This window comes from Neophocaena asiaeorientalis, unplaced genomic scaffold (assembly GCF_003031525.2).
Source record: "Neophocaena asiaeorientalis asiaeorientalis breed wild unplaced genomic scaffold, Neophocaena_asiaeorientalis_V1.1 scaffold134, whole genome shotgun sequence".
Classification (NCBI taxonomy): Eukaryota; Metazoa; Chordata; class Mammalia; order Artiodactyla; family Phocoenidae; genus Neophocaena; species Neophocaena asiaeorientalis.
The window spans coordinates 29,659,405-29,672,717 of NW_020185339.1; the positions used below are offsets into that span (position 1 = coordinate 29,659,405).

The following is a 13,313-nucleotide window of genomic DNA, read 5'->3' on the forward strand; positions in this document are numbered from 1 at the left end:
CAGCATTTGTCACATTTTATTGCAAATATTTGTTGACATGTGTTTCCACAGACTGAGTTCTTGAATCCACAGACAGACAATTCCTTTGGGACCTTTGACTTCCAGGATTTAGTTACAGTGCCTGGCACATAGCAAAAAATAAATATATATTAAAGGAATGTTTGTCACCTATGACCTTAAGTGAGTCACTTATTTTTTAAGTCTATAAAATAAAATTGTACAGAATTGTTCAGATGATAAAGTAATGAATGTGATTTGTAGATTATAAACAGATTCTAATAGTAATCTGTTTATTCTGTTTTGTAGGCCCTTTCTCATCTTTTCCAGTCAAATCTGTCTAATGCTTCGAGGTAGCTTTGTCCAGTAGAAATAAAATGTAAGCGGCAAATATAAACACCTTAGTACCCATAATTTTAAAAGTTAAAAGAAAGAATCAACATTGTGAAAATGACTCTACTACCCAAAGAAATCTACAAATTCAAGGTGACAAAGCGCGAGAGAGGCATGGACATATATACAGTACCAAACGTAAGGTAGATAGCTAGTGGGAAGCAGCCGCATAGCACAGGGATGTCAGCTCGGTGCTTTGTGACCGTCTGGAGGGGTGGGATAGGGAGGGTGGAAGGGAGGGAGATGCAAGAGGGAAGAGATATGGGAACATATGTATATGTATAACTGATTCACTTTGTTATAAAGCAGAAACTAACACACCATTGTAAAGCAATTATACCCCAATAAAGATGTTAAAAAAATAAAGTATTAAAAAAAAAGTTGAAAGTAGTAGGTGAAGTGAATATCAACAATACATTTTAGCCGAACATATTCAAAATATTGCTTATTAGCTATTGTACATTTTGTTAATTAAGTCTTCTAAATCAGGTGTGTATGTTACAACACACCTCAATCCGGAGGCTGGTGGCTCCAGCAAATTGGACAATGCAGGCGCAAGGCCGACTTCAGACACACATCTTGGTGAAGTCAACCTCGTTCAGAATTAGTGACTCCTCCTCAACGCTCTCTCCAGCCCCTTATCATCACCCTGGCTATCCTGAAACCTAGAAGGTGAGCTCCTTGAGGAATTCCAGACCGTTGTCTCGAGAAATCTCTCTCACATCGATCGTTGGCATGTGAGGATTGGTTGTTAAATGTCGAGATAATTAATGAACCTGTGTGCAAAGGACCCCACGGGAGGCCGCGTGGCCGGGACGGAAGATGGTCAGTCAGGGAGAGGGCGGGGTCGAGCCGCCAAGGTCGGCCGGGATCCTGGCGCCTGGGCCCACGGCGTCCAGGGGCGGTGGGCGCCTGAGATGCGGGGCCGGGCCGCCTGGGGGCCCTGGAGGCGCAGCCCGTCCCTCGCCCCGGCCCCCACGCCCCTCGGCGCCGCCGTGGCCGCCGAGCCCCGGAAGCGGGCGGGGATTTCCTGTGCCCGCCCCGCCCGCGCCCGCCGGGCCGCCGTCTCCGCCTGTCGCTGGCTCCACGGCTGCCGGCTCCGAGGAAGCGAGGGCAGAGGGGAGGGGCAGGCGGCGGCCGGGAGGGAGGCACCGGGCCGCAGGCCAAGCCGACCGACCGTGGTGAGTGGGGCCGGGCGGAGGGAGTCGCGGCTGGAGGGAGGGACGCCTGGCTTCCCGGGGCGGTGAGTGGGGCCGGTCACCCGTGGGGGCGGGGAGGAGGGTCGTCGCGGCTTCTGGGTCGCTGCCATTCTGGGGGGGGTGGGTCGGCCACACTGACACTCTGTGCTCGCCCCTCCCGTCTCCCCGTCCCCCCATCGTCGCTGTCAGGCCCCGCGGGTTCCCACCGCTGTCACCGCTCGCAGGTTACCCCGCGGCTCCTTTTTCTTCACTTGCTCATGCCCCAGTTCACGAGAAACCTGTTTTCTGACCTCACTTCCCCTGCTCCAGCTCTGCCTCTCTCGGGTTCTCTGAAATCTGACCCTCTCCAGGGGCACTGTGACAAGGAGGGCAGAAGCAACCTTACTCTGGAGTGGGCGCCCGTCCCGCCCACGCCCCGCCCGGGACAGGGGCCAGGCTTCTCTGACAGCGCGACTGTCCCTGTGTCCTTGGACTACTCATTTCGGTAGCATGGCCCTTTCTCTATCCAACAACACTTGCTGCAGAAACCAACTTCTGCAGGTGCCATGCCCCCCAGATATGTGAGGAAAAGGGGGAAGTGTCTTAGAACCCCGACTCCAGTAGGCCTGGGATCATCCTGGAGCCGGGAGAAACCAGGTTAGGGCTGACACCTTAACTGCCCAGATGCTGGCTCTGAGAGAGCAAATATTTTAGCAAATGCAGTTTGAGGACAAGTACCTGCTCCCTCCTTTGCTGATATTTCTGCTAGCACTTCCACAGGTTTTCTGTCAGTGGTCTGGAGAGGCTCACATCTGGCCTGCGAAAGAGGCTTCCTATCAAGGGACTCTGCTGCTGGAGAGATGGAGAAGTGGGTCTCAGGTGTCCAGATATTTACCTAGAGGTAAAGTCCTGAAGGAGGACTTTCAAACGGAGCTAGAGAATGAGGAAGACATCTGGTGAAGAGGGGGAATCCATGCTTTACATGTTAAAAGTTAAGTGAATACAGGGGCTGGAATTCAGAGGTAAAAGCTAAAATGGAACTTTCCCTTTATTGCTTTATTGGGAATTTTCCTTTCTCATGAGAAGTCTCTGAAAAGGAAACCTTGTAAGCTGGGAATCAGTCCAGGATGCTCCCATGAGGCCCTGAGACATCTCTGGACTTCTGAGATGAAAGGGAAATTTGTTCCCTTCCTGTGCATTGAGCTTAGAGTTCCCACCTACCTCTTTTGTCGAAGACAAATAGGCAAGAAAATAAACAACTTGACAGTTGTCATTACCAATCCTGGGCTCCTGGATTCTTGCAAATGTTTTTGGATGGATATGAGTGAGCCAGAACAGTTACCAAGGTTCTGACCTGTTTTTGGAAGACTTTCACTGGCTCTGACTGCTTGGGCATTGAGTAAGAATCACAAAAATATGACGTTGCCGAGCAAAAAGGGACTCTTCACAGTCTCATAGACTATTGCCCTGCTGTAAGGCAGGGAGACCGCTATCACAACACAACCTGTCCTGCTCCTAAGATGTCCAGAGCAAAAAGCCTTCAACCAGGTCCTATGCACTGCAGGACTATTAGGAATTTTTTTTTAATCTAACCTAAATCTCTTCTCTTGCAATCAAGAGAAGAGATCTGCATAGAGATAGAAAACATCTCTTTTTATTCATTGGCAGCATCATTCATCAGCCTTCTTCCCTAGTCAAGACTGTGTCCACTGTTTTGAACTTTCCCCCAGTGTACATATTTCCCATCCCTTTCTTCACTTTTGTTTCTTCTGATGGAACACACTCTGGCTTGACCATACACTTCTTTAAAATTGAGTACATTTTTATAATGAGATCTGACTGGTTCTATCCTGTGTCTCAGGTTCTTTCCTGTGTCTTAAATCACAGGGCTGTTAATTCACCCCAGGGTCATGTTAGCAGCACCTGCTTCCCCTTTTCTACCTAGTCCAAACCCTTTCTGTTCTTTTTTTCTTTTCCCAATCAGACATTAGCTCCTCACTGACCAACAGTTTCTCTTATCTTTTAGGGTTGCTTTAGAGTCTTATACTTGCTTTCCAAGTTATTGCTCTTTCTACCATATTTACTACCAGTTCTCATTTTCTACAACAGAGTGACAAGTTATATGTCTGTTTGTTGAGGCTTGTCCTAAGTAAGGCACCATTTGGTACAGCCTCATAAAAAATACACCCTTTGACTAGGATTTCTACCTATAGTAATCATTTCATTCTAAACTAACTGATGAGAATGGGATTTGTGGCAGAAAATCTTATGTGTAGTTACATCTGTTTTTGTTGAGTGCAAGTCTGTTTGCATCCAGTCCTGCATATTTCCAGATTGCTTACATTCAGTGGTTGAAATTTCCAGTTAAGTATTTTCAGTTGTTGAAATTAATTGATAGCTTCTGAATTTCCAGGATTGTTCTTTTTTTTAAAAATGAAGTTCTTCCAGCCCCAAAATAACCATTTGTGACTTTGCTATGTAGCACCTGCTCTTTTCTGGCTCAGCTTCAATTGATTGGAACACATCAAGCTTTTAAAGTTCATCTTTCATCAAGCTCCTCCTATCCAGTGTCATCTTTTATCCCTGGGCTGTTCTCCATAACTCCCTTAGGAATATCACCCCTTTCCATTTTCATGGGCATAACTGATATGAATTTGTTCCAGGTCACAATTTGGGTTTGTAGCAAAGATGCTTTCAGAACAGACTGCAGCCCTGGGGACAGGATGGGAGTCAATGAGTGTTCAGCTGGATGGAGCAGAGCCCCAGGTGGAAAGGGGAAGCCAGGAAGAGGGGCCATGGAGGACAGCACCAGGGCCACTGGAGCACCTGTGCTGTGACCTTGAAGAGGAGCCACAGTCGCTTCAGGAGAAGGGTGAGAGCCCGGAGGGGGTGTGTGTGGGAAGCACAGTGCAGAGAATAGTCTTCTAATCTCTGTTGAAAAGTAGAGTTAAAAATCCCCAAATCGCCATAAACTGACTGCACAGCATAGTCAGTACCAGGACTAGGTCACAGAAATATAAGGAACTTCTGGGCTCTGGTCACAGAAATACTAATATAATGAACACCTGGATTCTGCAAACCATGTAACTGGGCTCCTCCCGTTTCTTGCATAATCACTCCCTCCACATGCTACATGGTTAGTGGTAACAAATATGGGAGACAAAGGAAGTGACAGAAACACTGACTGCTGTTGGAAAACACACTCAGTAAAATGCACTTTACAAGGTGAAAATTACATTCAAATAATATAAATTCAAACCACAGCTAGTCGAGTAGAAATGGATGAGATAAATGCTCTACTAACAACCACTCAGTACCCTTTCAGGATATTTTGAGGGAGGGTCTTTTCTACTACATTTATGCGTTGGAGTCTTACCAATGGGTATAAATATAGAAAAAAAAGTGACCCTTAAGCCCCTCTAAAATAGGGCCCAGGCTCTAATTGGGAAAGGATGGATGCTCCATCTCTAATGGTTCTTCTCTCCCCTCACCAGCTCAGTCGGCTCCCTGGGTTCCTGCCATTCCCCAGGAAGGGAGCACTGGAGATTGGGAGATGGCAGCTGCACTTCTTGCAGCTGGATCACAGGTGGGCTGTGTTCTTCCTTTGGCCTCTCTCAGGGTTTTCTCAACGCTGCCTTTCTACAGCCTTTGCATCATTCCACTGATTTGTCATTTCACATGACCACTAATGGTATGTCCATTTTATGTCTGAACAGATTCTGCCCCTTTCCAAGGGGCTCATAATACCCTTTTAAAAAATGAATGGAGGCATGATGAGAAGAAGGGAATTCCTAGAGGTTAGATGTTTTGTTTTTTTTTTAATGGATGGCTGTGCTATCCACAGGGGGAATTTAAGAATAATTCATTAACGTCCTTTAAGAAATAAATCTGGAAATATTAGGAAAAGAGGACCTGAAGGAAGCTTAGAAGAACATAAAGTAGACAGGATTGCGTGGATGATAGAGCATTTATGGAAAAGAATAGAAGATAGAAAGATGTAAAAAGGGGCAGAGCCAGAGAGAGAAAACAGGTTTAGATTCAGAAGGCAAGGGGAGAGCCATGGGAAGACAGTAATAATAGTAGTATCCATACTCCCAAAGTGCTTACCATGCTTGCTGTTCTCTGAGTGCTTTAGGTATATTAACTCATTTTACCCTGAGAGAAACTCAGTTATCCCCATTTTACAGATGAGAAAATTGGACAGGCTAAGATTAAGGCCCTTGTGTAAGGTCATACTGCTAATAAGTGGCAGAGCTAGGAGTCCTTTGGCTCCAGAATCTGGGCGAACTGCCACGCTGTACTGCCTAAGGATATGGCACAGTAGGGAAGGGGGCAAGGAAGGGCACTTTATCTGTATTCTTCTGTGCTGATAGGAAAGGAAAGGTCAGGTGGAGAAAGGAGGAGCTAGGACACAACTTCTACAAGGAAAAGAATAAGGCCGGTGAGAGGAGACTGGGCAGACACCTGTAACTAAACAGAGGGACCAAAGGGTTTGTGGTGCCTCCAACTTCTCATGGTCCCAATTTGGGGAAATCCTCTACAGCCGTTTTCCTCACTCATTCATGGACCATTACCTTTACCCCTTTCCTCATTTCCTCTTCACCAAAACCATGTGCCCTGCCCAGGGACCTCTGGGCAGTTCTTTTTCTAGACACTCTCTTGCTCTCTCCCCTCTACTACTACCTGAGCCTTTTATACTGAGAACCCATTTCCCTTAAGGAACAGCTGCTGACAGATGATGCTACATTTTGTTTCAGGGCCTGGTAACCATCAAGGATGTGTCACTGTGTTTCTCTCAGGAGGAGTGGCGGAGCCTGGACCCTTCTCAGACAGACTTTTATGGAGAATACGTCATGCAGGAAAACTGTGGGATAGTAGTCTCTCTAAGTAAGCATGACCTTCCCCAGCCACTAAATGACTGTACTCTGGGAGAATGGAGTCGTCTGCTCCAGGGCTGTTGGAGAGCGTCTATTTGGGGTTCTTTTCTAGGCAGAGAATCTGTCTAAGCTTCCACTAGAGAAAGAATGCTAGAGTTAATTCAAAGGGAATGGAAGTAAAGTGTCATATTTTTAAAAACAACAAAATGATGTGAATTATTAGAGAAGAGAACTTTAGGCTCTTCTTGGTTGGGAATTGGGAGGTTCTTTCAAAGCAGAGAGAAGGACATCTAAGAGATGGAACTGAGTCCTTGGAAACTCCGAAACCACCTAGGGAAAGATGGGAGTGTAGGTGGTGAGACAGCTGCAGTAGGGCTAATTAAGTGAGGTTATGACCAGAAAAGACAGTTGGACTGGAAGTATTTGAAATTTGAGTGGAAGAGAGCACTCATTGGGAAGAAAGTATGATTTTCTGAAAGAAAGAAGAGGGACTGAACAGAAACGGGAGGGGGGAAGAGGGAAAGGCTTGTATCTGGCCTTCTATCTTTTCATTTTTTAATATTTCTCTACTGATGTGGTTGCGCTGTGTCTTAGCTGTGGCACACGGGATCTAGTTCCCTGACCGGGGGTCGAACCCGGGCCCCCTGCCTTGGGAGCATGGAGTCTTAACCGCTGTACCATCAGGGAAGTCCCCTGGCCTTTCTTTTATCTATAGAGTTCCAGGGAATAATCTAGGAAGCTTTTTTCAGAAATGAGAATTACGGTTGAACTAATTGACATCTCTGTTCTCCTTTCCCATGGGCAGGATTTCCAATCCCCAAACTGGATATGCTTTCTCAACTAGAAGGAGGGGAAGAGCAATGGGTTCCTGACCCCCAGGACTTAGAAGAGAGGGACATTCTGAAGGTCACATATACAGGTAATGACGTAGAATACACTCAGCCACGGCCTTCACCCCTTTTGGAGTTTCATCATTACATGTCCCTCTAATCCCTCCTCTGCCTCAGAGAGTTACAGTACTGAAAGGTTTAGAGATCTTTTTCTTCAAAAGCAAGACGGTGTAACACAGTGGTTTAGAGGGCAGGCTCTGGAGCTAAACTTTGTGGATCTGGATCCAGGACCATACCTGTGGAACCTTGGAAAAGTAATTAACTTACCTTTGGGTTCCTCATCCATAAATTATCGTGAGATTTAAATATGTAACCATAGTAGAACAGTACCAGCCACATAATAAGCACTCAGTAAATGTTAATTGTTGTTCAACCTGCCACCCATTGTGGAAATGCCTTCCACAATGTCTCTAGTGCTGACAGGTGGTCACCCAGCCAGTGATGATTGTAGCACGTTTCTTAACTCTCTCCATCTATGCTTAGGCAGGAAGATGGTGATTAATAGTTTTTTTTTAAGTGCTAAATAAATAACAGTAATAAATAAGTAACAACAATAGCATAGACCATTTACTAGTGCTTACTATATGCAGGTACTATCCTATCTGTCTTATAACATCTATCTTATAATGATTCCCATTTTACAGAAGAAGAAATGAAAGCCTATAGAAGTTAAGTGGGAAAGCTGAGATTCAAAATTGGGTATCTGTCTCCTAAGCCTAGGCTTTTAACCTCTGTACCTCTTGCACTGTCTTATACAACATTAAAATCTGTTCTCTCAGCCTTTATAGGGTGAGGTTTAGGCCCTAATAGGCATCATACAACCTCACCTCTGACTCAGGTCCTGGGGTACTCCCTTGTGACTCCCCTCTTGGGGTCGGTATTTTCCCTTCTCCACAGGAGATGGAAGTGAGCACGAAGGGGATACCCCTGAACTAGAAGCAGAACCTCCCAGAATGTTATCTAGTGTGTCTGAAGATACCGTTCTCTGGAACCCAGAGCAGGATGAGAGCTGGGATTCCATGCCCAGGAGCTCCAGAGGCATGCTCCTTGGCCCACCGTTTCTTCAGGAAGATAGCTTCTCAAACCTTCTGTGTAGCACAGAAATGGATTCCCTGTTAAGACCGCACACATGCCCCCAGTGTGGGAAACAGTTTGTGTGGGGCTCCCACCTTGCCAGGCACCAGCAAACACACACTGGGGAGAGGCCCTACAGCTGCCTCAAGTGTGAGAAGAGCTTTGGGAGAAGACATCACCTGATCCGACACCAGAAAACCCACCTACATGACAAACCCAGCAAGTGCTCTGAGTGTGGCAAGAATTTCCGATGCAACTCCCATCTGGCCAGCCACCAGAGAGTACACGCAGAAGGCAAGTCCTGCAAGGGCCAAGAGGTTGGAGAGAGCCCTGGGGCTCGGAAGCGGCAGCGCGCTCCACCAGTGCCGAAGTGCCACGTGTGCACTGAGTGTGGGAAGAGCTTTGGCCGACGGCACCACCTGGTGAGACACTGGCTGACACACACCGGGGAGAAGCCCTTCCAGTGCCCGCGCTGTGAGAAGAGCTTCGGCCGTAAACATCACCTGGACAGGCACCTGCTGACCCACCAGGGACAGAGTCCCCGGAGCAGCTGGGACAGAGGGACATCTGTCTTTTAAAATCTGTTTCTGTTGCAGCTGTGGTCACATCTTTCAACCGGTGCTACCAGGAGTCTCTGCCAGAGCTGACCCTCTCCTGCACCCCCGTGGCCAGAGTCATGAGTCCCAGTCCATCCCTAGAAAGATGAGGTTCCAGCATTGGCCAGAGTATTTCTCACCAGTTCTATGAGATGCCACATAAAGTAGAGTTCTTTGGGCAAAACTTTTGGGAAACAGTGCCTACTGCATGGGCTGATATTCAGCCTGAGCCCATTCTCCAGGGTACAGTGGTACCAGCAGTTTTTGGCTAAGGCCCAAACTGCTTGGATTGGTTGGTTGGAGCTTATGCCATACCAGTCGTTAAATATTTTGAGTATCACCCTTCTGTAACATAACTGTTCTCTCTCTCTTTCTCTTTCCCTCTCTCTCTCTCTCTCTCTCTCTCTGTCTCTCTCTCTCTCTATATATATAATCTCTCTCTCTCTCTCTCTCTCTCTCTCTCTCTCTCTCTGTCTCTCTCTCTCTCTATATATATATATACATATATATATATATGAAGAGAAAGACCATATTGGCATATTAAAGGCTCTGAAAATTTATGCAGTAGAGCAAATGGTTAAGCCTCTTTTAATGCAGTGTTTCCTAAATTTATTTGACTTCAGTATCCTTTTTATCTCACATCCCACAGAACTGGTGACTCCATGAAACATACTGGTGAACACTGGGTTAGAGAGTAACGAGGAAACAGGAAAGAGATAGTGATCAGGCACCCAGAGCCCCCTTTTTTATCCAGATGAAAGCTGAGGGGCCGACCTCATTCTTGTGTGGGCCCATCATCCTTACACCGATCATCTGAACATACATCCACACCTCTCACCCAACCTGCTGAAAAACAGAAACAATAACCTTCTCACCCCTATTCCTGCTCCCTTCACCCTGCGTATACATATATCCAGCTGAGAGACCACACTACAGTGCTAAGAGATGGACCTTATACCCCCAAGTAACCCAGGCCCACACAGAAGAAAAATACTTTATCCCCTTGAACAGACCCCTTTCCTCTTGACAGTGTCTTTATGTGTCTGTGTATCTGTGTGCAGGGTCTTTGAAGAGAGCATGCAAAGTGCAAACTGTATAAGCTAGATTTTCTAGGGGCTGTGTTCTGGGGATGAGGGTAGTGGGGATTGTAAGGATTTTTTTGTTTTGTTTCAAGATGGTAAGTAAGCTGAGTGATCAAGGGAGCCCTAGTGGAAAGGGTTAAGTTGTGGGAGTTGAGATATAAAGCCTTCCCCAGTATCACTGAGATCAAGACAACTGGATATTTAAGTCTAGGTCTGAATCTCTGGGCCACAGATTCTTTTTGCCAAAGTGGAGGGAGAAAGAGACATCCTCAGTGAGGTGAGCTGTTTCTTAACTGATTTTAAGCAATGTACATATAAGCTTTGTGCTTAGTGGATTTTTTGGTCTTGTTTTAAGTGCTGGGAAATTAAGGCAGGAGTCACAATGCCTGCAGGTTGTTATCATCACTCTTGTTTGACCTTGACTGCCTCATCAAGGGGGCAGAGTTATTCTTGTGGATCTCATTCCCCTAAACAGAACTTTAGGGGAAATGGCTGTGGCTTAGCTATTCAGCTGATGCAGGGTAATGAGCTTTCTGGTTGATTTTCCTCCCAATTCTGGAAAGGTGTCTGCACTAAGACTCTTGACTCCAGAACTTGCATAAGTATTCTAGCATCCATTAGTTGATGAGTTGGTCATTGTTTCTCTTTGTTGATGATGTGTTAATACCAATCTTATCATTTAAAAATTACCTTGTATGTAAGAGCAGTTTGGGGTTAGGGAGGGAGAAAAGCAAAGAGGATGGAAGTAGGATATTTTCTCTTTAATGCTTAGATTCCGGTTTTTCCTTAACACACGTTTCTCAACCACAGTTGGTGGAATTAACCAGAGAGGCAAGAGGAAGTTAGCTGCAACAGTCTAGTTTAATGACTGTTCCACTTGCTTAGGAAAAACTGGGTGAATCATAGCTCCTTAGAGTCCTGGGCCCAAATGGAGCCAAAAATAGGGTCATTTTGCTCACTGGGCTTCTTAGAGTGGATATGACTTGAGCAACCCAGCTCCTACCTCCCTTCTACTCAGAGCAGCCTTCCCTCTTTGCCCAGAATGTACTTCTCTTGCTTATGTTCCTATGAATAGAGCAAAATGGCCAGCCCTTTGTAAGGCATCCTTGTCCCAGGTCCTCAGAGACAGGAGCATTTTAGGATCAGTATTAGGAGATGCCCCAGGGCACAGGAAAATATTGGGTTCCACTGGCAAAACTGGACTACGCCATTTCTTTTACCCTCCCACTATGCCTCATTCATTAATACAAGTCAGCTGTATGTGAGCAATGGTTCAGAACCTGTTTTGGATCACAGGCCCTTTTGAGAATCTGATAAAAACCAGAAACTCACTTTTGAGGAAAAAAAGATATTAGTAATTCACTTAGTTTTGCATACACATTTAACAGGTTCAGAGCCCATCCATGGATTCATTAAACAGGGGTCAAAGAACGGGAGTCACCCTGTCCCAATATGGTCATTATATATTTGTGTCAAGAATTACAAGGCGAGGATCACTAAACATTTTAAGGACTAAGATACCAGAGGCAATAGGATATAAGGAGTGTCTAGTCTTTAATGACTTGAAGGGTATTTCTTACACTCTATGTTTTTTAAAAAATTCATATGACATGCTGACAAATCCAGCTCCTCACGAACCTTGTTTTAAAGACTTGTATGAGGTGACTGTCCGTACCATCGGATCATGCCTCTTAACAACCAGGTGTTAACCTCCAGCCTTTGATCTGTTTTAGTAATTGTAAGGTGAGAAAGTGAAGCCCCCAAAGTGTAGGTGCACTCATAGCACCCAACTGAAAGGCAACATGGCGTCTAAGGGCATTCTGCAGAAGGGGCATCCCTTTAGGTCATTTCTGCTGTACTGCTGTCTTCTCTACCTCTGTCCAACACCACTTCCCTTGGACGAAAAATAAAATAAGCAACAGCCATCAGCTGGGCAAAGAGATTTGAGTGATTTTTCCCACAGGGAACACTCCTGTCTTCCTCCCAACTGCCTCTGCCACATGTCTACCCTATCCTATCCCCTTTAAATAAAAAATATCTCCGTGTTCTCTCTGAGCAAAATGTAAAATAGGGAAGTCCATCTTTAGGGACCTGTCACCTTTTTCCCTCTGTGTGGTGCCTCTACCCTATTCAGAGCCCAAGTATCCTTGCCTTTCCACCCCATCAGAGTATCTCTGCAAAGAATCCCTTACAATGGAGATTGTAACCAAAGGGTTAGCTTTCTCAGAGCTATCTACATTTTAAGCTGTAGTTTTGATAGTGGAAGTGGAAAAGGGAAAAGATTTTCCCTTGTTAAAGTGATGTTACGCCTTCAGGGAGCAAAGGGGTGATAACTGGGGACAAAATTCTCCCTTTTCCAGCACTCCTACAGTCAAACCATTGTTTCCTATTTCTATCAAGGGCAAGGTGAGCCCTGACTCAGAACCAGAGGTTCCAGAAGACAAGTTCTTTCCATCTCTATTCAGTTGAGTACACTGGATGGGGGTGAGTGGGGTTGGGCAACAACGGAAAAGTGAAATCTATTCCCTTAGTCCCCTTAGAGATCCTGAGATGGCAAAGTTTACTTCTATTCCTCAGAGTGCTGTACTAGGCCATGGATCTCAAAATGCAATCTTTGGACCAGAAGCATCAATATCACCTGAAACTTGTCTTAGAAATGCAAATTCTCACCCTGGACAAACTGAATCAGAAACTTTGGGGATGGAACCCAGGAATCGGTCTTTTAACATGCCTTTTAACCAGGGTATTTGATGTAGGCTTAAGTTTAAGAACCACTGGCTAGGAGATTCAAATTCTATTTTAATCAGTGGTTCCTCACCGTCTTCAAATAGGAAGAGATGGAATCTTCACACCCCTGTTCTCAGATTTATTTTCTGCAAAATCCTAGGCTAGTTGCTCCTCAGTTCAATTCCTCTTGAGTCCCAAGTTATTCCCCCACCCTTAAGTCAGTGAAAGAACTGCGTTAGTCACCAATTTCAGAAACTGTGGTGGGGTAACTACCAAGCTGTTGTAATTGGTTGGGGCTGGAGCTTCTTAAATGGGTATTGAGAATTCATGGGTCTAGAAATCTGAAAAGACAAAAAGGAGCAGACACCTCAAAGAAGGTAAATCCAATGTAAAACCGAAAAATCCAAAGAAATGGTCCTCCTTTGTTAGTTATCTGGTCCTTTTGCAGGCCTAATAAGTTGCCCTGGAGGTAGGCAGGGTGGGCATTCAGCACAAAGGT

General features: G+C 45.7%; 1 protein-coding gene across 4 annotated transcripts; it reads left to right on the forward strand.

The window, feature by feature from the left end:
* The first annotated feature begins 910 nt into the window (after positions 1-910).
* On the forward strand, positions 911-9,406 carry ZNF641 (zinc finger protein 641). 4 transcript variants are annotated; one of them, XM_024736842.1, is made up of 7 exons: positions 1,529-1,571; positions 2,349-2,469; positions 4,232-4,440; positions 5,063-5,154; positions 6,326-6,455; positions 7,251-7,364; positions 8,233-9,406. In XM_024736842.1, the coding sequence occupies exons 3-7, from the start codon at positions 4,257-4,259 to the stop codon at positions 8,985-8,987; spliced, it is 1,275 nt and encodes a 424-aa protein (XP_024592610.1). In that variant the 5' UTR covers positions 1,529-1,571; positions 2,349-2,469; positions 4,232-4,256; the 3' UTR covers positions 8,988-9,406. The 4 variants fall into 4 exon arrangements, with proteins under 4 accessions (XP_024592611.1, XP_024592609.1, XP_024592610.1 ...); XM_024736843.1 differs by lacking the exons at positions 1,529-1,571; positions 2,349-2,469 and adding an exon at positions 911-1,062; XM_024736841.1 differs by lacking the exon at positions 2,349-2,469 and having other exon boundaries at positions 1,473-1,571.
* Positions 9,407-13,313: the final 3,907 nt, after the last annotated feature.